Raw genomic sequence first — 26,346 nt, forward strand, 5'->3', positions numbered from 1 at the left:
TTTTATCTGAGTTCAGTGTGATGGAAGGATCTAAGAGAAGTCTTTCTTCTTATGGGAGAAAAACATCATGCAGCCATTCTCAGGCATAGCTGATTTTAGGCACTCAGTTATGAAGCCATAGATTTATTGGTATAACCATAGAACTGAGCAAAACCAAGAGAGGAGCTCAGAGTTGTATTTTCTCCAATTGGCTGCTTAGGCCTTTGGATTGCTTATGTTCTCAATACAGTGCCAATACTTCTCTTCACCACTTCAACCATAGGAACCAGATCCAGGGAAAGATTAAGGGTAGATCTGCAAGATGTTTAGAACTGATGAAAGTGAACCTGCTTTCCAGCTAATAAGGAGCATTGGGATTCTTCATCCTTATGATGAGTTGGGCATTTCTCAAGACAAGCTTACACTGAAAGTATAAGCAATATAAGTGGATCTCCAGTGCAGGACTTTCAGTCAGAGAAAACTCATCTGATTCAAGAGATCTGTGGCAGAGTTTGTTCATTTGACTGTACTTTTACAGTACCTCTCTACATTACTGAGTCTGAACACAGGATACTTGCATTGTAAAACTTGCTAGTTTGGGAGAATTTTAGAAACCAAAACCACACAAAAAGTACCATCCCCTTATTTTCTATTGGAAATAATTTGTAGAAATGTCTCATGGAAAGAATATTTTGTGTGAAAAGATGCCTTAGTGGAATGCTTTTTTTTTTTTCCAGACTAGAGGACCTTGGCTTAAAACAGTTTTCTGTGGCTGATCTATTCACACGCATCTTTATCCCCACCTCCTTCCTATTGGTGTGTATCTTACACCTTCACTATTTCCATGATCGGTTTCTGCAGATCACTGATTTAAAAGCTGTAACCAGCAAACAGGACAACACTATTTACAGGTAAAGAAGCAAAGTAAATTCAGCTATTGATTATCTGTATGGAAATGCTGTTTCTGACTATCTTGTAATGCTCACTTTTTGGTAGATATTATTTGCCTTTGCTATGACCAGCTGGCTTAAAAAGAAAGTGCACAGTATCCAGCACCCCACTACGACCAAAGTATCTGTCTCTCCCCATTTTCCCCTACATATTGAACTTTTTCATTTTAAGATACATTTTCAGAGGTACTAATGACATTTATATATTTATTTAATTGGCTTTGACCTTTACTGGAAGTTAGGTTAATTACTGTGTGTGCCCTTTTGTATGTGTGTTCCTGTTGTATGTGTCAGTAATAAGAAATACAGCTTTTATTTTGGGTCACTTCTTTTGTTTCAACATCCATTTTGACATCCACATGAAGATTTGGATATCTGTGGAAAACACCACATTTGCATTGAACAGTTAGGCCTTTTTGTAAAGTTGATCTTCAGAAATAGAAGAATTCTGAATTTGTGGTTATTTTTCATAGTACTGACTCTTGGCTGTGCTAGACATTTGGTGATTTCATCTAGACATTCATTAGCGTTTTTTCGTGAATCTGGGACATCACTTTTCCAGTGTTCGGTTCTTACATATTTTCCTGTGTAAAAACCAGTCTGGCCTAGGATCCTCCAGGAGTATGAGAGAGAGAAATGGTTTTGTAGTACATAGTGTTATATTATGCAATGACAATTACGTTCATTCTTTGAAGAGAGCAATTAATTTAGACCCCACTTTTAGAATGTTCACCTGTCTAGTGATAGGTGTGTCTCAGCTGGACTTCTATGAACTGGGACTAGCTGCATTACACCACATAGACCACAGGGAATAATGCCACAGGGAATGATGCCAATTACTTAACATGGAATTATGTTCTACGTTATGCAAGATTTAAAAAGCATTTCAATTATTTTTCATACATTCAAGTCGACATGAAGCTACTTCACAGTGTATGGTACAAGTTTGTGCCATGAGAATAAGCTCCAGTTCTATGGAATACTTCCAATTTCCATATTTAAATAATTGCTAAGACCAGAACTGATCAAACTTGATAAAATTTCCTAATAAAGATGTGGGGGGGATTAAACTTAATTTTTAAATGTCTGTCTTTGTAACAGCTCTCCTGTTGCTCTTCTTGAATTGCTAAATGTGATGGTAGATTCAAGGGTGCTTTTGTAATGGCCTATGAGCAAATTTCCCTTGCCCATAGTGGACTTTTGTGCAGTAGTAGGTACATGTTAAGAGCTTGGAATTGGCCAGGTCCTGAAAACAGAGCCCACATATGTGTCCAATCTGAAATGGGGCTTTTCCTAGGCTCAAGCATTTGGGGGAATGCTTTACAGATTGCAGTAACTCTGCAAGCTCTCTGGCAGCCCAAAGTTTGCACTCAGTTTGTGCTGAGTAACAAAGGAAGTTTCCACCTCCCTTCTAGTGTGATCCAATAGACACAGAATAAAAACAAAAAGACCCTGAGGCACTCGTAGGATTTTGATGGGTTCACTTTGCCTGCGCAACCGCTACTTGAAAATCTTTCCATTGCACGTGAAAGATACAAGAATATTATACAGCTTTCCAAATGGTGGCATGAAGAGGATCACTGTGACTAAAGTCACTTTATTCCCAAAGGATGGAACTGCTGATGGTGAAGAACAAAATGTTTTAATGCATTGTGAGCAAACATTTTTGCCAGAAATAAATAGCCTTGAGATATCATGCTGAAAGTGGACATTCATTGTCGTACCAAGCTTTTTATTAAAGTCACAGATGAAGAGGAACATGTGATATCATCAGCTTTTTTATCTTGGCATTAGAATGCTATTTTTTTGAGTCTAAATGTTTACTAGATTGTATTAAGTAGTCACATAAGAAGTTAAATATTTTTAACTGTTAAATGTTTCATATGTGCTACATTTGCCATTTTGCAGTATTTTCAAAATCACAAATATCTCCTTTGTTCCTCCTGAGAAGCTTTAACTATTATGATCAATGCCCCAGTCAGAGCAGTTTTCTTGGTTTGTACTCCTACTAACACTGTCTGGCATATGAAAATCCATCTCTTTTCTTCTCTTCATGCAATAAATCACTATTGAGCCTCATCTGACTTTATAGTTCAAAGCTTCACGATAAGACCACAGCTGATGTTTGTATTGATGATGCATAAAGCTGGATAAGAACTAACACAACAACCATCTTCAGCTTAAGAGTAATGCTAGCAATAAGTTGCAGGGGCAATTAAAACAGACCCAAGATTCATATATATGTGCAGTTTTCTCTCAAAGCTACTAAAAATTAATTTTCCTTTTTTGCTTTGGGGACACTAGCATTCACTTAACAAATGCTTTATCTTTTTAAACTGCTTTTATGCTGCACCTTTGGCAACAAAATAAAAAAATTAAATAAACAAACAGAATCTTTATTTTGAGTAACAAGACAGAACTCAGTCCTTTTAATAGTACACTTCTTAAAATAATCACAGCAGCTGAGAGCTGGTCATGAAAGCAATAAAGAAAGCATATCCAGTTCCTCCATCTGCCTTTGAACTGCCAGGTGTGATTACAGTACTACAGTTGTGTGTAACTGAAGAGTCCTGTTGAAATTGCTAAGAATGTTCATTTATTAAAATGCAGCTTCTCATGAGCAAAATTTGCAGAGTGAGTTGAAGAGTAAGGGTCTGCCAGCTGCAAAGAGAGGACACAGAAACTGGCACATTGGAACTGGCAGAGTGAGGCACTTCTCACTATTTATAAAAGTGTCAGAACTGATTGTCACAGTTGGACATCTGCAAGAGAAAGAAAAATTCTCTAACTAGGACTTTCCAAACCCATTTCCTTGCTGTACCATGAATTATGGGATGTCAGAGATAAAGGTGGTGGGGTAGATAATTTCTCTGTTATGATGCTCTGCCATAATTACCTTTACATATATTTTTTTGAAAAGAAAAAAAATATTTAAAAAATTGGTGGTATTCTAAGGCTTACTTCAAATAAAGCAGTAAAGGCTGTTCTCACATTTTGAGGACTATGAAAATTATCTGTAGTTCTGACTGAAGTTGCATAGGATCTAAATATCTAAGAGTTGCATTTTTAAGCTTCCTAGACTTTTCATTGCATGGTGTATGTTAAAATTTCAGAGTGTACATTGTTATGACAATGTGCCATAACACATTGGTAGACAGGAAAGTGTGTTCAGTTCCTATTTAACGGCTTTCTTTTCTCTCTCTAATTCATTTCCCATTTTCATCCTGTGCTTTCATCTCCCACCTCATAGCCATGCCAAAGTCAATGGCCGTGTATATCTAATAATTAATAGGTGGGTACTTCAATTCTTCCTTTCCTTTAAAAGCAATATACCTTATTTTTTTGGTTACTTCTTAGCTGCCTTAAAGCAAAGTACGTTCTTGCTGCGCAGTACTGTGAAGTAAGCAGGGAGATAATGTTGTTCAGGTGTTGCAGTTTCCTAAAGCTGATGAAGCAGTTAATACACCTCTTCTGCATATTTATACATTGTGAGTTTCTTCTCCCAGCTGAGAATTCTCCTAAACTTTGCCCATGCCTCAATGCAGGAATAATTGGTGCTATTTGTAATTGGCTGCAGACAATAGATTTGGTTGAGGAGGCTCGTTTGTCTACCCTTTATTTGTGCATGGAAAGATGCATGCCTGCATGCGCCTGTGTACACCCAGACACACAAACACAGAGACACACATCCCTGTCTTTCTCAAGCATGTAAGAATAAGAATTTGAGGGTCTGTTCAGTTAAATATATGGTATTTACACGAGTTTCTACAGACTGAAATTTCAGAGTTGGAAAGGGAACACTGAACCCACTGCATGCTAAGGCTGTTAATTCACAAGGCTGAGTTGGGTGCTGCAGGATCCAAACTTGAAAAATTGCCATCATGATCATCCCTTTATAAATGGCATCTTGAAAACTCTGTAAATTAGATTCCTTTCAAAATACTTGACTGGAATAAATGTGAGCTATTTTTAAGTCATCTCTGAGAATAGGACTTCTGAGTTGTTGTCATTACTGAATATAAACAGAAAAACCAAGAAGATGCATTGTTTAGATATTTTAGATATTTGTGACTACCTGCTCTAACAAGAAGTCAATTTATGAGTCATGTTCATGCTCCTTCTTCAAATGTCATCACACGGTTTGAGTCACTGTTCCTAAAAGTTCACCAGAGCTGGAATTCTGGTCTACAGAAGTCTGTGTTTAAGGGAGTGGTGAGGGCAAGCACCTTGGCTAAGGCAGGCAAGCTGGTTGCCAAGGGGCATGGCCAGGAGGCAAGGCTGGGCTCTCACCCATGGGCAGTCATGAACGAACAATTGAGGGTGAGGATCAGATCTGGAATTGGTAAGAGGGTCAGCCACAGCCTGGTGAGGCCCAGTGAGTCCATGGAGACAAGCCAGGTGTGTAGTGAAGGCAGAGTGTCAGTCTGCATGTCAGGCTCAGGGTCAGGGAGGTGTGGGAGCAGGCACAGACAGCACTGCAATGCAGCCACAACCCAGCAGTGGAGGCCTCGGCATGGACACTGCACCCAATGAAAGGAGAGGGACCTCTGCACCAAGGATTCCTGGCCTGTCCAAATACCCCAACAGGGCTTGGATTCAAGCAGCATATCCCCTTAAAGCCCTGGAAAGGCACTCAAGGTTCCTGCCAGTGGAGGTGTGGCACTGTGTGCTCAGTTTGAGTCTTGGAGACCAAATATTTGGGACATGGGTCGCTAGTGCTCTGCAGAGCAGAAAGCTTTCTGTTCTTAAGGCTTTGCATGAAAGATACTTGAGAACTTCTTTTAGCCAGAAAGTTTCAAACTATTCATAAACAGCAAAAAATTATCAAAGACAAAAGATGCTTAACAATGCATTCAATTAATTAATCTTCTGCTCCAGTAAATTGCAATTAGGTGAAAGTACTAGGAATCCAGCAAGGGCCTGTGGCACATGCCTGATTTCAGTGCCACAGAAATTGCTTTGTTGCCAAAAACTAGATCTCTTGGTATAGTTCTCATTGTTGATATCCTATTTAATGAACCTGAGAGTAAGAAATGCTCTCAGCTAAAATCGGTAGTGGCTGTACCTTCAAGGCTTATTGCCTGCATTATTATTTAGTTATTTCTCTCCCTTAGTATCAGACACAATGCCTTTATGTTATTTGGGGTAATTTCCCACTGGTATGTGGCTTCCAACAATGAAATCATATCTCACTAGCTGTGAAGATGTATGGGTAGCTTGTCTTAAAAATTCTTAACTCATGAAGTTTTTATATCTTAATACGTCAGTGTTGTTGGTTACAATATAATGTGATCTTGTAGTGAAAAAAAAGAAAAAAAGAAATTGGAAAAGCAATTCTGGCAGTACATAAGGAAGTTTTGGAAGAAAGATTCCAAATAGACTGATTTTCCAAACAGTGGGCAGGGCATTTTATATATCCTTGGATCTCCTAAGCACATGATCCAATGCTCAAGCCTACCGATGCCAATAAAAATAAACCTACTTGAAACCAAACTCATACTGAGGCTTTATCAGGTATATATATCATATGTAATGATCTTTATAACCCCATTTGCCTCCTGGATATCCAGAACATGAATGAGAATCATGAATAAGAGAAAGATGAGTCCACTCATACCAAATCCTATAGAGTTACTGTGTTTCTGTCCAATTTACACTGAGGTAAGTCATTAAGTCCTTGATTTACATCAGTGTGAATAGAGTTTTTTCATTATAAAAGTCACTTGAGAAAATACCTCATAAAAATCAATGCAATTGCATATATACAAAACCTGTCTGATTGTATGGTTACTTTCATTTCATGGTGCACTGCCTTTTAAATAAGCACTAATGTTTTATAGTAACCAGGGATCTCTATAACATTTGAACTGAACTGAAAATTCATTCTCTCTTCTTTATACATGACCCTCCTATTGGTACTTTATTAAAGTTTTAGGTAAATGTAAGTTAGTTATGTCATTTTAGGGAACCTTGATGTTTAGTAACTTTATAGAGATTTGAATATCCTTCTAGTGTATATGCTAGCTGATCTGTGATTTAGATATGAAAATAATCAAAAAGTCCCAAAAGAGATGATTGGTAAATGGCTTTACTAAGGGCAAATCACACCTAACAAATTTGGTGTCCTTCTATGATATGGGTACAATATTGATAAATAGGGGCAGACATACTGACATTGTCTGCCTGAATTTATGCAAAGGGTTTGACACTATCCCATATGATATCCTTGTCTCCAATTTGGAGAGATGTGGTTTTCATGGATGGACCCCTTGGTGGATAAAGACCTGGCTGGATGGCCACACAGAATTGGTCAACGGCTCATTGTTTATGAGACCAGTGATGAGTAGTGTCTCTCAACACTGGTACTGGGGCTGAGACCATTCAACATTTTTGTTGGTGACATGGACAGTGGGATCAAGGGCACCCTCAGCAAGTTTGCTGAGGAGACCAGGCTGTGTGCTGTGTCACATGGGAGGGAAGGGATGGCATCCAGAGGGACCTTGACACACTCAGGAGGTGGACCCATGCAAATCTCATGAGGTACAGCAAAGCAAAGTGCAGGGTCCTCCACCTGGGTCGTGGCAATCCCAGACACACCGATGGGTTGGGCAGAGAAGGACAGAGAGTAGCCCTGAGGAGAAGGACCTGGGTGTGATGGTCGATGGACAACTCACCATGAGCCAGCATGCACTCAAAGCCCAGAAAGCCAATGGATTCCTGGGCTGCATCAAAGGAGCATGGTGAGCAGGTCAAGAAGTGATTCTGCCCCTCTACTCTGCTCTGCTGAGACCTCATCTGGAGTGCTGCATCCAGCTCTGAGGTCTCCAACATAAGAAGGCCTGGAACTGTTGAAGCAAGTCCAGATTAGAGGCACAAAGTTGGTAAGAGGACTGGAGCACCTACCTTATGAAGACAGGCTGAGAAAGTTGGGGCTGTTCAGCCTAATGAAGGAGAAATTTCTTGGAGACCTCACAGCAGCTTTCCATTATCTGAAGAGGGCCTACAGGGAATCTGGAGAGGGACTTTGCATCAGGAATTGCACTGACAGGAGAAGGAGTAATGGGTACAAATAGAAAGAGGAGAAATTTAAGTTAGATATTAGGAAGAAATTCTTTACTGTTGAGTGGAGAGACACTCAAACAGGGAGGTTGTGGATGCCCCGGTCCTGGCAGCATTCAAGGCCAGGTTGGATCAGACTCTGAGCAACCTGGTCTGCTGGGAGGTATCACTGCCCATGGTAGTGGATGCTTTAAGGTCCCTTCCCACCTAAACTATTTTATGATTCTGTTTTCAGTAGCCAAAGCTATTGAATAAATTCTTGAGTATAAGATTTTTTCAGGTTATTAGACACTCAGGTTAATTGCCCAACCCATGATAAGGAATTTTAGAAATGGATGTGGCTAAAATTTGATTAAACTTTATTACTTGATATTTTTTGGTGTTTGAATGTCCTGTTAAACTTCTAATTTTAAACCAGCTTTTCTACTTTTTGACAATTGGCATGATATTTCTACTTCACGATTGTTTAGTCAGATTTCTGTAGTTTTTCCTGCATTTGAGACTCCAAAGATTCCTTCTTGAAGAAACTGCAGCTCCCAAATGATTGAAAAATAATTCTGCTTGTTTGAATTTCTCATTAACTACCTAGTCTATTCTCTTGATTTTTAATGATCAGGAAAAAAATATTTTTCATTTCTTTAAAAACCCTAAAATTGGCAGAATTTCCTGTCTAAATGGTTATAGGCCAGAATTTCACATCAAGAAAAATAAATCCCTGAGGTGTACTATGGCATTTTAGAACAGCCTTACAGGTGCTTGAAAGAATGCTGAGTGTAGTAATTTCAATAGCATAACCAAACATTTAATGACCTAATCATACACTTGCCAAAGGGAGACTTCATTGCAAGGAGTCGTATTCAAAGGGAAACTTGGGTTTCTGCAGCTTTGGGAGGTGAGTCCCAACAGCACAGTTTTGGGAGAAAAAAGAAAACCATAAAAAAATATTTATCTTCTATAGTAAAGAAAATATATATACTGAATAATCTCAGGGGGAAAAAAGGCATCATGGCACTAGAGAAATATTGTTTCTGTGTTAAATCGGTTGTATTCCAGTTTTGGTAGTGTGACGCTTACTGATAGATTTAGATGGAGACTATTAAAAATTAAATAAAAATTCTCTGAGATGTTGCAAAGAGAGAATCAATGGCACTATCAAAGACAGATATTATAAAAATCTTCTGAAGGTGCAGCCATGGAATTCTTGCTTTTGTTTGTTCCCAAAATGGTAGCTGGGAGAAAAATTGCAAATTCCTTGGCTTTCTAGGTGAATCTTTTAATTGGAGGAAGATGGAAATGCATTTACAGTGATAGGTCAGATACTTGTGATGGTTCAGCTGCATTACTCAGAGCATGGTACAGCACTGACCACATTTAGCACTGGTGTGAATAGGTTGCCCCCTTTCCATCTGTGCTGCAAATCCACGTTTCTTTATAGAAGCACCCCGTGAATGTCATGATGGCATGCTCTTGGCATCAGAAGGCTTCTGCAGATGGAGTAGGAGAATGCTTTGACTTGTGATGTAGCATGACGTATTTGTCAATGACCTTCTTCTGTAACCCCTCTGTTCTCATCTCCCTTTTCTTTCTGTTCCAATTACTTTGAGCAGCCTCAAGAAAAAAATACCAAACCACCAAAATGAGTAAGTCCCCAGTGAAGTCATGAAATGTTTCCTCTTAATGTCATTTCATGCTTCTACATCTTAAACTCTGACCATTTTCTCCAGTGGGGAAAATGTCAAGTTTAAGTGCCGATACCACTCATTACTAACTAACCATTAGTATCTGAGTGAGAAGTAGTTACTAATACATTCCAACGACCCAATTTTCAGTGTGTGTTTGGAGAGAGTACCAGAATCATTAACTGTTCTACTTCTAAGGCATTTTCCATGAACAGTTAATTCTTTTCTAATCAAACAGTTTGAAAAAGAAAAAGACTGCCATGTCATTACTACTCAGTTTGCTGACATGCTACTCTTTACCTACAGACTGGTGCACCAAGATGGAAGCCTGCCTGACATAACTATGATGAATCTAACAGCCAGCAGAGAAAAGGAAGAGGATAAAATGCTGGAAGAGGCTGGTGAGAAAAGAATGGAAGAGCCAGAGGGGGAGGGAGGGAAAGGGAGGGTCAAAAAAGGAAAAGAAGAAGAGAAGGATGATGAGGATAAAGAAGATGATGATGATGATGACAATGAAGACAATGAATCAGAGGAAGAAGAAACTACAGGTGAGCTCTACAGCTGCAAATTTTTCTTTCCTCAGTCTTAATTAATAGTGTCAATAAGTGTTTGTTATTGGTCTTCCCTGTTAACTTCAATCACCAGGTTTTCCTTCTAGTTTCACATGCAGCCTCTGTCAAAGAGCCTGAACTGAGCAGATGGCTACTTGTCAAATATTCAACAGGCTACAAGCTCTTCTTGGGAAAAAGTGTACTGTAGGATGCTGAGAAGAAGAAACCAACAGAAATCCAGTGCCCATTTCTTCTGGGTGGTCTGGGTTAGATTATTTGAAGGCTACCCCAAATCCCAATTACTTCTTTAGAGTGAAATCTCCTTACAACAAAGAAAACAATACACATACATATTTAATACCTGATACTGCATGCTTTCAAGGCACCTCTCCCCAGAAGTCCCAATGGTTTTGCTTCATTATTTATGTGCACATTAGTGTCGTATTTTTCACTTCTGAATATGGAATATGTAATTGATGCCAGATGAACATAAAAAAAGCTTAAGGGCAGACATGGGTAGGGATTATAATATCATCCTTGATATTGTTAATATGACCTTCTAAAATTGATTATTCCCATAACTCAGTTTATAATATGAGCCAAAAGTGAAACTAGGAAAGAGCACTTAACACTCAAGGAAGATGTATTCTTTGGAAAGGGCCTTACTACAAATTTAGTTACTCATGATAATAATCACAGGACAGTGACAGCTAAATAGGGAGAGGATCTTTGTGAAGGCAAAATGGCAGCACATCAGGCTTAGCAGCCCTAGGGAATCAGGGAATCATTCTTAAGATCATTGAGTCCAATCATTAACCCAGCACTGCCATATCTACCACTAAACCATGTTCCTAAATGCCACACCTATACATCTTTTAAATGCCTCCAGGGATGGTGACTCCACCACTTCCCTGGACAGCCTGTTCCAGTGCCTGAACCTCAGCTGAAACAACTTACCTTTCTTGGCTGGAACAGCTGTCATCACAGAGGTGGTCATGGGCTGTGGAAACCTTTATTAGCCAGGCTTCATACTGTCTGTGAGGGGTGAGGGGGTCTGCTGCACTCAGCGATCCCAGCTTGTTGGAAGGGCTTTGGGAAAGAGACCAGCTGGGGGACATTACTCTGTGCAGTGACTCATGCAAGCAGGGAAATGGGGAGCTGCAGCTGGTGTTGCTTAGAATAGCACAAGGGGATCCATCTTAAAGCTGCACATGGCATTTATTTCTACTGGGGTTATACCATTTTTACACAGCCATGTGGCCGGAGCTTTGACGTTAAACACGTTCATGTGTGCTTCAGACTTCACTACAGAGTGTTGTACAATCTTTCAGTGGATGCAGTCAGGCCTGTATTTTATTCCCTGTGTGTGTGTTGCCTGGCCATGCTAGACAGAGCTCCTTATCTGCCTGCTCTACTTAACTGGCACTGTCTGGATACATCTTGCACGATGCAACACTGTAAATGAAAACAAATGCAATGAAAGAATGAGTGAGAACGTCTAACTCTGTAAAGACTTCTCTTAAGTACTCTTATTGTGCTTATAAAAACACATGTAGGATTAGAGCTCTGCAGCTTAATTAATTTCTCAAGTTTAATTACGTGCTTACAGAATTCACATCACTCAGCATTTTTATTAGGATTTTCTAAGTTGTGTTTGGAGAAAAAACACAGAGGGAAAAAATGGAATTTAGTTGTGCGGTATTCCAGAAGTCTGCTTTTTCACACAAATGTGCATGTGTTCTCCACACAAATATGCATGAGTAACCAACTTGGTGTTCTTTACATATAAAATAAAGTGATAATTTGAAATAATTTCATAAAGAAGGTGGTAAGTCCTTCGCATTTTTACCAGCTTAGACAATGATGTGCTTTGGTATCACTTGCAAATGTTTCCATCTCTGATATAAAGAATGTTCTCACAGCATGCAAAATCCCTCCTAATCTCCAAAATGCTTTTGAAACCCTGAATACAGTGTGAAAACTCTATACTAATATGTACCAGCCAGATTAAACAGTTTTACAGCCAGCCCACAAGCAAAGTGGTCACTTAGAGAGGACTGTTCAGCAAATGTATTGTGTAGACTCACATGTAACAGGTGATGCCACAAGTTTGCTCACTGGAGTACTATTTGGGAGGCTGGCTTTTTTAGCCAAACACCCCTGTGAAAGGATACTTTCACCCAACTTCATGATCTCCACTTGATAAAGCTTTTTCAACAGAGGGAAATATTTGACTGGGCTACAGTTTGCCTTTCTTGATTTAGATGTCCGGTGAAGGCAAAGGTCACACTCTAAAAGGCTGTGCTGTTTTCAAGGCAGTTTAGATAATTCTGGCATCTGAAAATGTCTATATTAAATTGTCTCAACCCTTGTGACAGGAATCCAAGTCCTAGTGTGCATGGATTTCTTCCAGTCTGGCTGAAAAGCTTTCGAAGTAGTAGTAGTAGTAGTAGTAGTAGTAGTCTGTGCTTTCTGAAAATAGGCTGGATCCATAGCTTCCAAGTATCAAAAAACTTTTTATTTTTCTGAGCTGGAAAAGGACCAGGGCTGGAATTAGTTCCTGAGTGAGATCTCTAAGCTTAGGTCCAAAAATACTGGAGGACAAGAGTCCAAAAAGAGCTCTGATGAGAGGAATGAAAGCAAAATTGGCAAGGGAGGCCACCACTGCTGCTTTTGAAGTGCGGAATCCTTCCAGGGAATGTGGGTCAGAAGGGAAAGCACACCAGCTAAGTGGGCTTCAACCCCACTTTTAGTTAGTTGACTACTGAGCTGTGCCTTTATCCTCCATCTTATCTTACTCTAAGGCTTAGAAGAGAAGCAGAAAGATCATTGTTGTCTAGTGGAGTGTTCCATTTCACAGAGACCTTCTGGTTTTGTCCTTACAATGGTTCTGCTTGAACATCCCTGCAGACTTGAGGAACAAGTGGCATCTGGTGATCGACCGCCTTACAGTGCTGTTTTTGAAATTCCTGGAGTATTTTCACAAGATGCAAGTCTTTGTGTGGTGGCTGTTGGAGCTGCACATCATCAAAATTGTTTCCTCTTACATCATCTGGGTCACAGTGAAAGAGGCAAGTAAACACCCACTGTAAAACTCTTACACATCATGTCAGCATCTGCCATGGGGTTGCACACCCAGGTGTAGGGCGAGGCTTCCTCCTGTCACCTCACTGAAATTGTGGGATCCAGCTGGGTTTGTTCACCTGCTGGGAACCTGCCTTGACATCTTCCACATTCTCTCTGTTTCAGGAGTCTCAGCTCCCTTTTCTCCAGGTAATACCTTTTCTCCAGGTATTAAAATTTTAGTAGTCCAATTCTTTGGATTTAAGAGACATACCCTCTCTCCTGCTCAAACTGTGTGTACCATCCAAAGATGGAAGGCATAGAAAAGGACTGGGAAGGTAAAGGTAGAAAAATTGCTTAGACTTGATCTGGTGCTTAAGAAACAAGAATGTGGAACTATGCCTGAAGAAAAAGGGAGCAACACTTTCAGCTGTGCTTTTGGTGTGGGCAGTGTGAGTTCTGTATGTGACATAGCCATTTCATAAACAGGGTAGTAAGACAGAATTCACTAAAAACAAAAAGATATCACTTTTATCTTTTTTTTTTTGTGGGGGAGAAGTCAAGAGGATGAAGGTCTCTCATCACATGGATCGGTGCCATCTCTTCTTTGTTTCATGAGTATTAAAGCAGCAGAAGCTGCATGAGGTTCATTATATTTCACATCTGTTGATAAGGAAGATTGGAGTTTTGTGGCTCTAATAGTATTAATATTATGTAGGTGGTAAATATCTTCCTAAACCAATTGTAAAGTTCTTCCTTCTTCACTCTGCTACTTTGTGTCTGTGTTACTGTGGGTATTGTTGTAATTTATTTTTTCAGTGTTTTCCTCAAAGTTTCTGCATGACCCTTTGTTTTGAATATTTTTTTTTACCTGCTGTGGAAAAGGTAAAACTTTCTTAGTTCTTTTGTTACTCCATGTAATTTCTGTACTGTTTTTGTGCTTTCAGGTGTCTCTGCTTAACTTTGTGTTTTTAATTGCCTGGGCTCTTGCTTTGCCATATGCTCAGTTTCGCCCACTGGCATCAAGTATCTGCACTGTTTGGACATGTGTAATTATTGTCTGCAAGATGTTGTATCAGCTCACATCTATTGATCCCAAGGACTTTTCCAGAAACTGTACATTGGTGAGTACAAATGCATATTAAAAAGGTTTGACTGCTGTCTACTTCAGTGAAGGAGAGCAAAAGGAAGCATATCAACTACAAAAATAACAGTTCACCTGATGTATTATTGTTGATTATCATACCCTTCCCAAGCACTCCTAAAGTAATGTTTTATAACTGTTGCATTTTCTTTTTAGCCAGGAGAGAATGAAACTAGAGTCAATTTAGAAGAATTGAAAACCTCAGTGCTCTACAGTGGGCCAGTTGATCCTTCGGAGTGGGTTGGATTGAGAAAGTCTAGTCCCCTTCTTGTGTACTTAAGGGTAACTTCTTTGTTGTCTGTTTTCAGAAATCTTCTTATTTGTGATGAAAGTAGCATTGTCTTTGAAATAAATAATCTGTCACACACACAAAAAAATGTAATGCAAATCATTGATAATAGGGAAGTACACAGGGAAAGAGGCAACAGTAAACCACATCTGTTATACAGAACATTTCCAGAAGGGATTCAGTACCAATTAAGTTATTCTTTCATGTAGAATTATCACTTTTGGACTCTACCATCTGTTAAAAGCTTTTTAAAAAATGTGATATTTAAGAACTCTAAGTAATGAAGAGATACGTGGCTTTCAGGTGCAAAAGGACTGGTGGGTCTAATTGGAGTAATTGCCCTGAATGACAGTGTGTGCTAGAAGTTAATTTTTCTAAGTGCTTATTCCTTAGCCACAGTTTAGAACATATAATGAGTTAAGAGAATCATTCATTCAAACACTAGTAAATGGATGTCTTTTTTTTTTTCTTGATTTTGTTTGATGCCTGTGAGCAATGTTTTATTATTCCTGTCTTGATTAAAAAACTTTACTTACAGTGAAAATGTGCCAAGTCCTGGGGAAAAGCATACCTGTTATTAATTTAAAGAATCTCCGACATTTTATATACACATTTTAAGGTTGAGAGAAAATATAAAAATCCCAGTGGCATCTGTTTCAGGAGTCTCTTGTCCCGAATATTTCTCAAAGAACAGAGATCTAGAGTTTGCTACTTCTGCTTCAGTTATGACTTCCTTGAGGAACTTTCTCTGAGCTGGTCTTTTTAACAGATTTTGCAGTTATTTAGTACCTCTCTTCTATTGAGCATAGGACAGATCTCTCTCCTGAGATAAATAAAAAATCATTCATAGCCAGCCTTGACTGTGTCCTAGTCAATCTGGCTTTGGGACAGAAGGGCTGTGCCTGAGAGAAGACTGACAGATAGACTGTTCATGTGAAAGAGTGCCTAGGTTAAATTTGCTCTACCCAAAATCCTTGTTTTGGAAAGTTAGTGCTTGACAGCTAAACCTCTGCAGATTATATTTGTGTATGTTTGTGTCTTCTATCTCCTGCAAAACAAAACCTGATACCTTAAGAAAATCTCTGAAATATAAGAGGGCACGTTGATGGTGTTTTCCTTCCCTTCATTTCCACAACTAGTTTTTACTGTAGTATTTTTAATTAATGTCTTTATATGTGTCTTCTGTATGTCTGTATGATTCTTCAAAATCCAAGAATTGGTGTGAACCTTAATTTGTTTCAATCATAGTAGCTGGGAATAGGTGCCAGTGCATTTTGGAGTGCAGAAGTCCTCAGTGATAACATCAATTAGAGTATTAATGGGTTTATACTTATCAGAAAATTTTATTGCTTCTTGTGGCTTTGACTTTTTTTAATATTCTCCTCATTGTCTCCCATAGAATAATTTACTGATGCTGGCTATTCTGGCCTTTGAAGTTACAATCTACCGTCACCAAGAATACTACAGATGTCGAAATAACCTCACCGCACCTGTGACTAAAACCATTTTCCATGATATTACAAGAGCACATCTGGATGATGGACTTGTAAACTGTGTCAAGTATTTCATAAACTACTTCTTCTACAAGTTTGGTTTGGAGGTAAATATGCATTACTTTTCTTTAGATTAACATTCCAAACCTTTTGAATGTGGTATTCTTGAATAGTAGCTTGGGTTGTGTTTGACATCTAGAGGCTTATTAGTCATCATTCATGTTAGTCATCTCTGTTTCCTTACCTTGTCCGTTTGTTCATGTGCACATGAAATGTACTTTCAAAAAATCTTTCCATAAATAATGATTGTTCACAATTTTCTATGCCTGTGTGAAGGAGGCAACTCCCAGAGTAATGCATCCTAAATTTAATCATAATGATGCTCTTGACCTATCTGTTAAACATTACTGCCACTATGATCAATGGAGTAAACTGTTCACAGCCATCTGAGGATTAAGAATGAATAAAAATTTTAAAAGCCCAGCAAGTTATTTCCTTTGGGAAATAATTTTAAATCATTCTAGTCTGGGGAGAGAGAAAGCCAAAATAGCATAGTGCGCTGAATAAATGAAGTTTTCACAAAGTTTCAAAACATGTTTCATGGAACTGAGTGAAGGGACTGCTTTCAGTGAAGCCAGAGAGCAGAAATGCTGAAATGCAGAGCCTTTAGAATAATGGAAAACTAAAGCTTTCTTGCAGAAATTGAATTTGTCTATCACTGATAGAACCTGTATGGTCCAAATGCCTTGTCCATTTCCTACATGAGGACACGTTTAAATTGTACCAATCTTAATAGTTCCTCTTCCACATCTATACATCCTGTCAAAATATGTGGCTGTGCAATGTGTTCTTTGCTTGGCAACAATTAAACATTTCACATACTAGCTATTGTGACAAGGCTCTTTCCTTCTGGTATCTTTAGATATCACACCTGCTCTAGACAGAAGTGTATAAAAAATCTGGGTGTTTGGGTGGAGTGGTGGAAATTGCTGTTGGAGCATATTGTTTTGGACAGGACAGGGTCCTGCAGTCAGACACAGGCACATTCAGGGATTCTGTCAGGATCCACAATAATTTATTATTGCTGTATTGACTAGTCATGAGGTTGTAAAAGTTGTTTATGTTTCTTTACTTTGTTTCCAGACCTGTTTTCTTCTATCAGTGAATGTAATTGGTCAAAGGATGGATTTTTATGCAATGATTCATGCTTTCTGGCTGATTGCTGTATTGTATCGACGTAGGAGAAAAGCTATTGCAGAGATCTGGCCAAAATATTGCTGTTTTCTAACATGCATCATTACATTCCAATACTTCCTTTGCATTGGCATCCCACCTGCTCCTTGTAAAGGTAAGGACACCCTTTATGTAAAATTACTGCTTGTTGCTTTTATAGAAAAAATGCTGGAAAATTGGCAAGTGTTCTGAAGAAAAGGATTAAGTAATTGTTATGAAGTACTGATTGAATTTTTGCATGCTCCTGCCACACAGACTATCCATGGAGAAGTGGCAATGCCAACTTCAACTCCAACATCATAAAGTGGTTATACTTTCCAGACTTCATTGTGAGACCAAACCCTGTCTTCCTTGTGTGTAAGTATTTTAGCACATTGTTATAAAGTGTTTATATATCCTTTGCTTAAATCATCTGTACAGTGGAATTTGAAGCCAGCCTTTCATTTACACTTCAACAGCAAGACGACAGATTTTTTGGGTGATTGAATACTAAGCATGGCTTTGAATGTACTAGAAAAAATTACAGAGTTAGTAATTTTTGCATCTGCTTTTCCTGTATCCCTTTTTAAATAATTCAATGTAAAAATGTATGAATATTTCCCCTTTTTCCATTTATTTCTCCATAAAAGTCATAGACAATGACAGGTAAAAAAACCTAAAGGCATTAATACATTTCAATTCAGAGTTGATTGCATTGAAAACCACTCAGTCTTGGAGGTTCAAAGTGTGGGAAAACAGTCTGGTAACTACATTAGGATACACCACAACTCTCCTTACACCTATGCTGGTGACTGAATTTTTCCTTGCAATCACTACTTTCTCCTAGATGACTTCATGCTGCTTCTGTGTGCATCCTTGCAAAGGCAGACATTTGAGGATGAAAATAAAGCTGCAGTACGAATCATGGCTGGAGACAATGTGGAAATTTGCATGAACCTTGATGCAGCATCTTTTAGCCAGCATAATCCTGTTCCTGACTTCATCCACTGCCGGTAAAAACTGAATCTTAAACACTTGGAAAATACAGTGCTTCATTTTCACAAAGTTCACTAGGCTAAAAGTCATTCTCATAGCTTCCAATTTTCCCTGGAATTTGTATCCATGTATGTTCCCATCTAACATACCACTGTTTGAGAGAGCAGATAGTTAATTTCTGGGTATTCAGCATCTGGTTTAGAAAAGGGTGGATGCAAACACATCTTCCTAAAACTGATGATTGTTTTAAGTGCTCTCCAGAGAAGTTCAGAGATAAATTTGCCTGAAAGCCTGCATTCACAGAATCATAGACTTGTTTAGTTTGGAAAAGACCTTTAACATCATCATGTCCCACCACCGTCTTGGATAACCAACATATTGCAAAACATTCACCTTTAGGTCACAAGTTCCTGCATATTATCTGTGCACATGTGGATTTAGAATGTTTGAGAAAAAAGAGTAGTTTGACTGTTAGATTAATCTAACCCTCTCTATTTCCAACTCCAGGAAAAATCTTGGTACTCAAATCTGAGTTTCCCTCCATGAATGCCCAGTAGGGCAGCATTTATGGTGGACTTAAGTGCTCTGCTGTTTTTCCCCAAACACAGACATGTTAGCAAGAATCCATTGTAGTCTGCAGTTTCCCATGTATGTGTTTAATGCCAAAAAGTCATCAGTTGTGTCCTGTGGAGTTGTTGTCTAAGCACAATCAAAATAACACTCTAAGAGACTGACCTTTGTGCTATTTCATCTAGGCATAAGAACAATAGAAGTGCCTTGGAAGGACAACTGACATGTCCTGTTCCTGAGCATTGCATACAAGGCTGTTTAAGAAGGTGAATAACACATAAAGGGACAGAGCTTGAGGCAATCTGTTCTGAACAGCCTTCAAACAATGGAACTGTTCCATTGTGTGCTCATTTCAGAAAACACAGATTAGCTCAGCTCTTCTAAATTTTGCTGGACATGCTCTTATTTGAAGTTGTCTCTGAAAGTTAATGCAGTCTCACAAGAGTAAATGGGAAGAGTAAGATTTCTTAGCCGTGGTGTTCTGTCAGACTTGATCTGTGAATGCATGTTACCAACAGATGTCTGAGTATGACAGGAATACAAAAATGTCTAGAACTAGTGTCTGTAAGAATCGTTCTTTTGATGACAGACTTATTTCTTTTACCAATCAAGTGGTATCACTGGAAGTCCTACCCAGGATCTTTAGGACGATCCTGCTATTTCTGTTACATTGAAACATTCAATTGACTCATTTGTCCAGAGATTTATAGTAGCTACTGGGCAAAGGTTGAGCAGTTCTCCCCCTTGAGAATTTCCAGTCTACACAGTGGACCCAGTGCTCTAGATTCAGTAACATAAGCAGGAAGGGAGAAATATTATTCTTTCTTCAAAAAGCTTCATCAAATGAGAATGCTTTCTAAAAGATAGCTAACAAACAGGGCTTGGTTAAGAGGAAACATAGTGGAGGTTGCCTGAGTTTTTCTCTTGCCACTGCAGTTGTGTCCATCTTAGCAAAGGATGACACAGCAGTTGCATTGGGCACACTGGTATGTTTAGTCACTGGTAAAAACCATCACTGGTTTCTGACAGAAAGATTGAATTTTCCTCCAAAAAACTTGTTACTGATGGGAATGTGTTCTAAAGCTGTCTTTAGAAGAGAAAAAGACAAGAAAACCACTGTTTTTTAAACAGCTTCTTTTGGGATCTTTTCAATGTTTTCTGGAATCTGATAGGTAATTCTAAACATCTGTATAAGATATACCCAAATGGACAAACATGAAAATTTGAAACACAGAGGATATTTGAAGATTTTGGGTGCTAATCAGAGTCAGGAAAGCAAAGCTCAAGCTGAACTGGCCTTCTGCCTCTCCACAATCCTTTGGGTTAATTTCTGTGGTTTGGTTCATGTGCATGGGATGCATCAACTTGAAGCTTGGCAGGACATCCACTCAGACACACTGCTGGGTATGTGCTGACCAAGGAGACATGTGGAGAGGTGATTAACAAAATGGAACCATTTAATTGGGAGTTTGCTGCATGTATTAGGAAGTAGGTAATGTTACTGATTGAGAGTACAAAAAACTCCAGAAAATCAAAAAGCCCATTAGTGGAGGTGAGCTGTACAAATAAACTGTGATCACTTTATATTTTTTCCACCTAAATGTCAAAAATCTGTGAAATCATTTCATGTGACAGTTTTATGTTGTGTGAATAAGGAGAAGAAGGAAAACAAGGCAGAGAAAGAGAAAAGAACAGGGATATTTTTGTTTGAAAAATGAATCATTAATTACTAGAAAGCCCATTAAAGTAACACATTCAGGAACAAAAGATATTCCTGTTTATAATATCTTTTCTTGTAGATATTTGGGCAGGGATATTCCTGTTTATAATATCTTTTCTTGTAGATATTTGGGCAGGGACTCATGGACTTATAGACTGGTTTGCATTGAAATAGAAGGGACCTTCCATTTCAAAGGAAGATCATCTAATTCCAACCTTGCTAGCAAGAGTAGTGCCATCTTCCACTAGACCAGGTTGGGCATCCACAACTCCAGGTGACCTGTTCCAGTGCCTCATTACACTCTGAGTAAAGAATTTCTTCCTAATACCTAATCTAAATCTCTCCTCTTCTAGCTTAAAACCCTTCCCCTTGTCTTATCCCTGTATCCCTGTGTAAACACTTCTCTCCTTTTTTTATAGGACACCTTTAATTACTAGAAGAACATAATGTGAAATCTCACCAGAGATTTCTCTTCTCCAGGCTGAACAACCCCAACTCTCTCAGCCTTTCCTTATAGGAGAGGTGCTCTGGCCATGTTCTTGGACCTCCTCTGGGCTCACTCTAACAGACTGAGGACCCCAGACCTGAACACAATACTCCAGATGGTATCTCACAAGGGCAAAGTAGAGTGGGAGAATCACCTCCCTTGATGTCTTTTGAGGTAACCCAGGATGCAGCTGGCTTTCTGGGATGTGAGTGCAAATTGTCAGCTCGTGTCCAGCTTTTCATCCATGAGAACCCCCAAGTCCTTCTCATCACAGCTGCTGTCAATGGATTTCTCTCCCAGTCTGTGCTCATGTGTGGGATTTCCCTGTCTCAGATGCAGGACATTGCACTTGGACCTGTTCAACTTTATGAGGTTCATATGGGCCCACTTCTCAAGCTTTTCCAGATCACTCTGGATGGCATCCCATTCTTCTGTTGTGCCAACTGAATCATTCAGCTTGGTGCCATCTGCAAACCTACTGAGGGTGCACTTATTCCCACTCTCTGTGTCACTGAGGAAGATATTGAGCAGCACCTGTCCCAGGACAGAGCCCTGAGAGACACCACTTGTTACCTGCCTCCACCTGGACATAGAGCCATTGTCCCCAACTCTCTTGCTGATCATTCAGCCAGTTCTCTATCCATTGAATAGTCCATTTGTCAAATCCATGTCACTGCAGTCTAGAAAGTCAAGGGTGTTGTGTAGGACCATCTTGAAGGTTTAACAAAAGTCCAGGTAGATTACATTTCTCTTTCTGTTGACCTTATAGAGTGTTGCAGTCATTCCATCATAAAAAAGCCACCAGAGTGGACAGGTACAATTTTCCTTTAGTAAAGCCATCACCTTCTTGTCTTGCATATGCCTTAACATTGCTTCCATGAAGACCTGCTCTGTGATATTCCCAAACACAGAGGGAAGGCTTACTCATCTGTAGTTTTACAGGTCTTCCTTCCACCCCATTTTAAGCTATAACTTCTCTTTTTTGTTTTTGTGGGGTTTTTTTGTAGTGTTAGCTGCATGAATGTGTAATGGGAACATGTAGGATGATGTCCCTAAGTATAAACAGACCTTCTTTTAGTGGGAACTGCATAATAGTTCTTGTGTTCCTCAAGGTATCTTACCTTTCTTTATGAGCTCTTAAGTGTCTCTTTCAGTGCTTTCACTACAATATAGATTATCCCAGGCTTTAGATTACATTATTTTTGAGAGTTTGTACTGCATATATGCAATCCTAAGTGCTTAATTTGCTTCAAAGAAGCACCAGTAGATAGGCCGATAGATGACAGTACCTTAAGGTGACTGAATATTTTATTAGGAGTTATAAATCTTTAAAAGAAGGACTCTCAAGCTCTGGGTAATCCACTGAAGATCTACCTCAGAAGTAAATGTGTGTATATGGCCTCCATCCAAGACAATTTGGAACTGAAAGGGCTTTGTCTAAAGACATTTCTTATGCTTTTCAAGAGAAGTTTGAGAACGGTCTAAACATTTAGTAGTATGGACAAGAACTTGCTTCAATCCTTATCCAAGCAAGTGAAATTAATAATGGCATTTCTCCAAAAGTCAGTCGGAAAGAGCCAAACAGTAAGAGAAGACAACCTGGTTATGAATAATAAGAAGCAGAAGAAAAAAAAATTTAAAGAGTTATGCTTGGTATTCTTGTGTTTTCTGAGAAGCCTGATGTGTATTTACTGCTATGTAAAAGAATGGCAGCTGCAGACCAAGGCACCCTTTCTGAAGTGTCACTTTGCTTGAGAAGATACTACTTGGTCACTGTTCTAGTAGACATGGATAAAAAGCTTTTAGCTGCAACATAAACAATGGCAGAAGAGGAACATATTTCCAAAATGCTTCATTTTCTTCTCTCTGGAGAAATACTTGAGTTCAACATTGATAAATAGTCTAAGAGATTTCCTGAAATTTTCTTGTCTTTCCACCCCCAGATTTCCCAGGGGATATGTGCTTGACCCCAAAGGAGTGCACATCCAAAGGACTTTGAAACAGAAATAAGAACAAAGAATAGAAATAGGAGCTTTTAGAATGACACAGGATTTAAAGCAACCTCACTGAGGATAATCCTTTCCCACAGTCTCTAATGCTGGAAAATTCTCATTTCAGTTCCCAAGCAGTTTTCAGACATTCTCTTAGACATTTTCAAGGGGGAAAAAAGCTTGGGATTGTAACTGCTTTTTTCCACTTAGAAGCAGAAAAAGTCATTAAACTGTCTTCTTTAATACCTGTACTCTGGGAACCATCATGAGGGGAGTCAGGTAAAGTGTCAGAAAGGCAGCTGTAATGCCAGTTTTGGAACCGTGTTCCAACCTAGGTTAGTGAGATAGGACTTGCAAATGAGCATTACAGGCTTCCTGTCATATTTAAAGCAGATAAACATTCTGTTGCTAAAAAAATGAGCTTCAACAAATAACACAGTTGTGAATTTGGGTATTTTTAAGGTGGATACAAGCATGAAGGAAGGACTTCATTGGTAAGAAAGTAATCGTAAAAGAATATCAGTTCCTTGAGAGGGTTTAACAAAAGTAGTAGGAACAAAGACCTATGGGATCCACAAGACTAGATTTGAAGTCCATTGATATAAGGGAGGTAATTCTCAGAAGATTAGATGCTGCTATTGGCAGAGGGAAAATCAACAGAACTCCCTTCTGAAAGCTGAAATAGAGCTCCAGGGGGAGGGTTTGGTGATGGAAGCTGGGTTGGGAACATTAGTAATGTTGAGATTAGGAGGGGAGACAAGCTCTGATGCAGGGTCACACAGGCTGCTAAGAGTGTGAGGAACCAGAGATATGGAAGAAAGAAGAAATCTGGGAGTAGGTGAAGCTTATTGAACACATATGTGTAGGGACAGTATGTCATCAGAGGATGGCTACTGGAGGAGCCTTGGGGTTATATGAAAGTGGGTATCATGCTCAAAGCAGGGGGCTACTAGGGAAAAACAGTGAAACTACACAACAGCATCTCCTCCAGCATGAAGAACCCTTGAGCTGCATCCATCACCAAAAAAGGCTTTCACCAGTGTGTAAGCAGAAGTGTGTTTTTCCCCTAAATTTCAAGGCAGGACATTTGGCTGAGGACAAATACCTTTCCTGAAAGGGATTATTGGCTGCAGCATCAGCACCTCTTGGTGCCTGCAGGCAGAGGTCTAGACACTAGGCTGGTTATAGCCAAACACATCATGTAGCATGCCAGGAAAACAACTACACCTAGAGCAATCTCTGCAACAGGCTGCATTATATTACAGTTAAAAATTAATTCCTGTGGAAATAAAATATTGAAACAATCATGGTAAGACCAATAAAACTTTAGAAAATAAAAGCAGATAATTTGATATAGAGAGCCATCTGAAGTTAAAATAGCTTTGATGGATGTGTGGAATGAACTTCAGACTTTGTCTTCCTTGGTTTTGAGCCAATTGATAGGGTATTTTTTTCCAAAATGTTATCCAGAGTATTAGTGGGTTCTACTAATGACATGGTTGGAAAATCAGTGGGTTTTATTTCTCATTAATCTTTCATGTTTCTTCTGTGTAATTTCTCATTCAGAGGCTGTCATGCTGTAGTCAAAGCCATAGTTGGATGCTTTTGGTGCACTGGTGTAGTGGCTAATCTTACTCATATGTGTGTCTGTGTTCTTGGCCTCCCACTGCACCCTCCCACCTTTCTGCATTCATCACACCAGCACTGAGTGAGCTCGGAGGCTAATTGGGCAGAAAAGTATCCATTCCTTCTGTCCTCCCTCAAAGTAAATAAGCTTTTGCAAATTCTTTTCTTGAAACCATTTTGAAGAGCCAAAGACAAAAAAGAGGCTGAAATGCAGAGCTGAAGGGATGACCAGGGGTGGGACTGTCCCCTTGGGAACCAGCTGTGCAGATTTCTAAGGTGTGTTGTTAAATATCACATCCTGAGGGTGGCCTTTTGCTCTTGGTGAATGAAGGGAGGTTTAAAGAACACTTAGAAAATGAGAGTTTGGAAGATTTACATGACATTAAACTAACAATCTATGTGGTCTGCAGTGAAAGCATAAAATCACAGTATATGCTATCGAAGATTTAACATTTTCTTCTGTCTGTGTAAAAGCTTTTAAACAGAGGGTGAGCACCTCATCTGTCCTCAAGGATTTGTGTAGGGTCTTTTTAACTGTTGGGGGGTCTTTGTCCTTCAGCCTCCCACTGTTGCATTATGATCCCAGGGCAAGTATCCGAAACTCCTCGCTTCCTAATGTTCTGGGCTTTGAGACAGAATTTAAAGATTTATGTATGAGAACATGTCAAATGATTTGAGAGGTAACATGCAGAGATCTCCCCACCAAGACATGTCTTTGTTCCTGCTCTTATAGCCCTTGACCTATCCATACCAATTAGTGAAAATTAGGGGTATGCATGACTCTATGCTGCAACAGACAAGATTTTGCATATTGTAACTGGAAGAAACAGATTTTCTACCTGAAACAACTTGAGTGGTTCTCTCCATTATGTTCAACGTGCTATCCCTCTTGGGATAGCACAGAAGTACCTTGGATGGTTGGTGGTCTTCATTGTTTAGGTGTGCTTTGGCTGACTTGTTTGAACACCATCTGTGAGATGTCCACTCCAAGATTAATTCTTGGGAGCCATTTTTATTGTTGGATTTGCTTGTAACTGCAGAGTTATAAAAGTCAGATTGCTTTCCATCTTTAAGGACTGTATCATTTGTCACTTGACACCGTTGTAGTGCCTCCTCCCTTCTAAGAATTCTTCCATTACATGCAGTCTTGTTGTTTGGTTGGTTTAGAGATGCCTAAGGCTATTATATTTAATGCATATTTTGGATATAAGAAGAAAAGGTATATTTAATATTTTAGATGACTGCTAAAATGTAGCAAATGGCTACCATTATAGTGAAAATGTAGTTAGATTATTGTCTTCCTTTTCATATTCTCTCTAATTTACAGAAGTTTTACTCTAAGTGATACCTGCTGCTGATTATGACCCAAGCAAATGCCACATGTATATGTTGGGAAGTTTGGATTGAGAGAGTCACGTTTGTCTCAAAGAGTCAGAGTTCATTCTTATTGATGAGTATTAAGGCATTGCTGTGTTTTGGATCAATTTGATTCCATTTTGGGCTTTTCTCAAAATATGCTGATGCATTTTGTTGGTAG

The 26,346-nt window shown here is 39.1% G+C and overlaps 1 protein-coding gene across 1 annotated transcript in view; it reads left to right on the forward strand.

Annotated features, from left to right (window-relative positions):
* The window catches only part of PIEZO2 (piezo type mechanosensitive ion channel component 2), a 285,479-nt gene that overhangs the window by 204,370 nt on the left and 54,763 nt on the right, over positions 1-26,346 (forward strand). The window contains exons 17-27 of the mRNA XM_036378969.2: positions 717-890; positions 4,180-4,221; positions 9,596-9,628; positions 9,974-10,215; positions 13,129-13,289; positions 14,229-14,405; positions 14,582-14,707; positions 16,114-16,314; positions 17,351-17,555; positions 17,696-17,797; positions 18,267-18,432. Coding sequence (XP_036234862.1) covers positions 717-890; positions 4,180-4,221; positions 9,596-9,628; positions 9,974-10,215; positions 13,129-13,289; positions 14,229-14,405; positions 14,582-14,707; positions 16,114-16,314; positions 17,351-17,555; positions 17,696-17,797; positions 18,267-18,432 — 1,629 coding nt within the window. The remainder of the gene's footprint in view (positions 1-716; positions 891-4,179; positions 4,222-9,595; positions 9,629-9,973; positions 10,216-13,128; positions 13,290-14,228; positions 14,406-14,581; positions 14,708-16,113; positions 16,315-17,350; positions 17,556-17,695; positions 17,798-18,266; positions 18,433-26,346) is intronic.

The sequence above is a fragment of the Molothrus ater genome, chromosome 1 (genome assembly GCF_012460135.2).
Source record: "Molothrus ater isolate BHLD 08-10-18 breed brown headed cowbird chromosome 1, BPBGC_Mater_1.1, whole genome shotgun sequence".
In the NCBI taxonomy this organism is placed as follows: Eukaryota; Metazoa; Chordata; class Aves; order Passeriformes; family Icteridae; genus Molothrus; species Molothrus ater.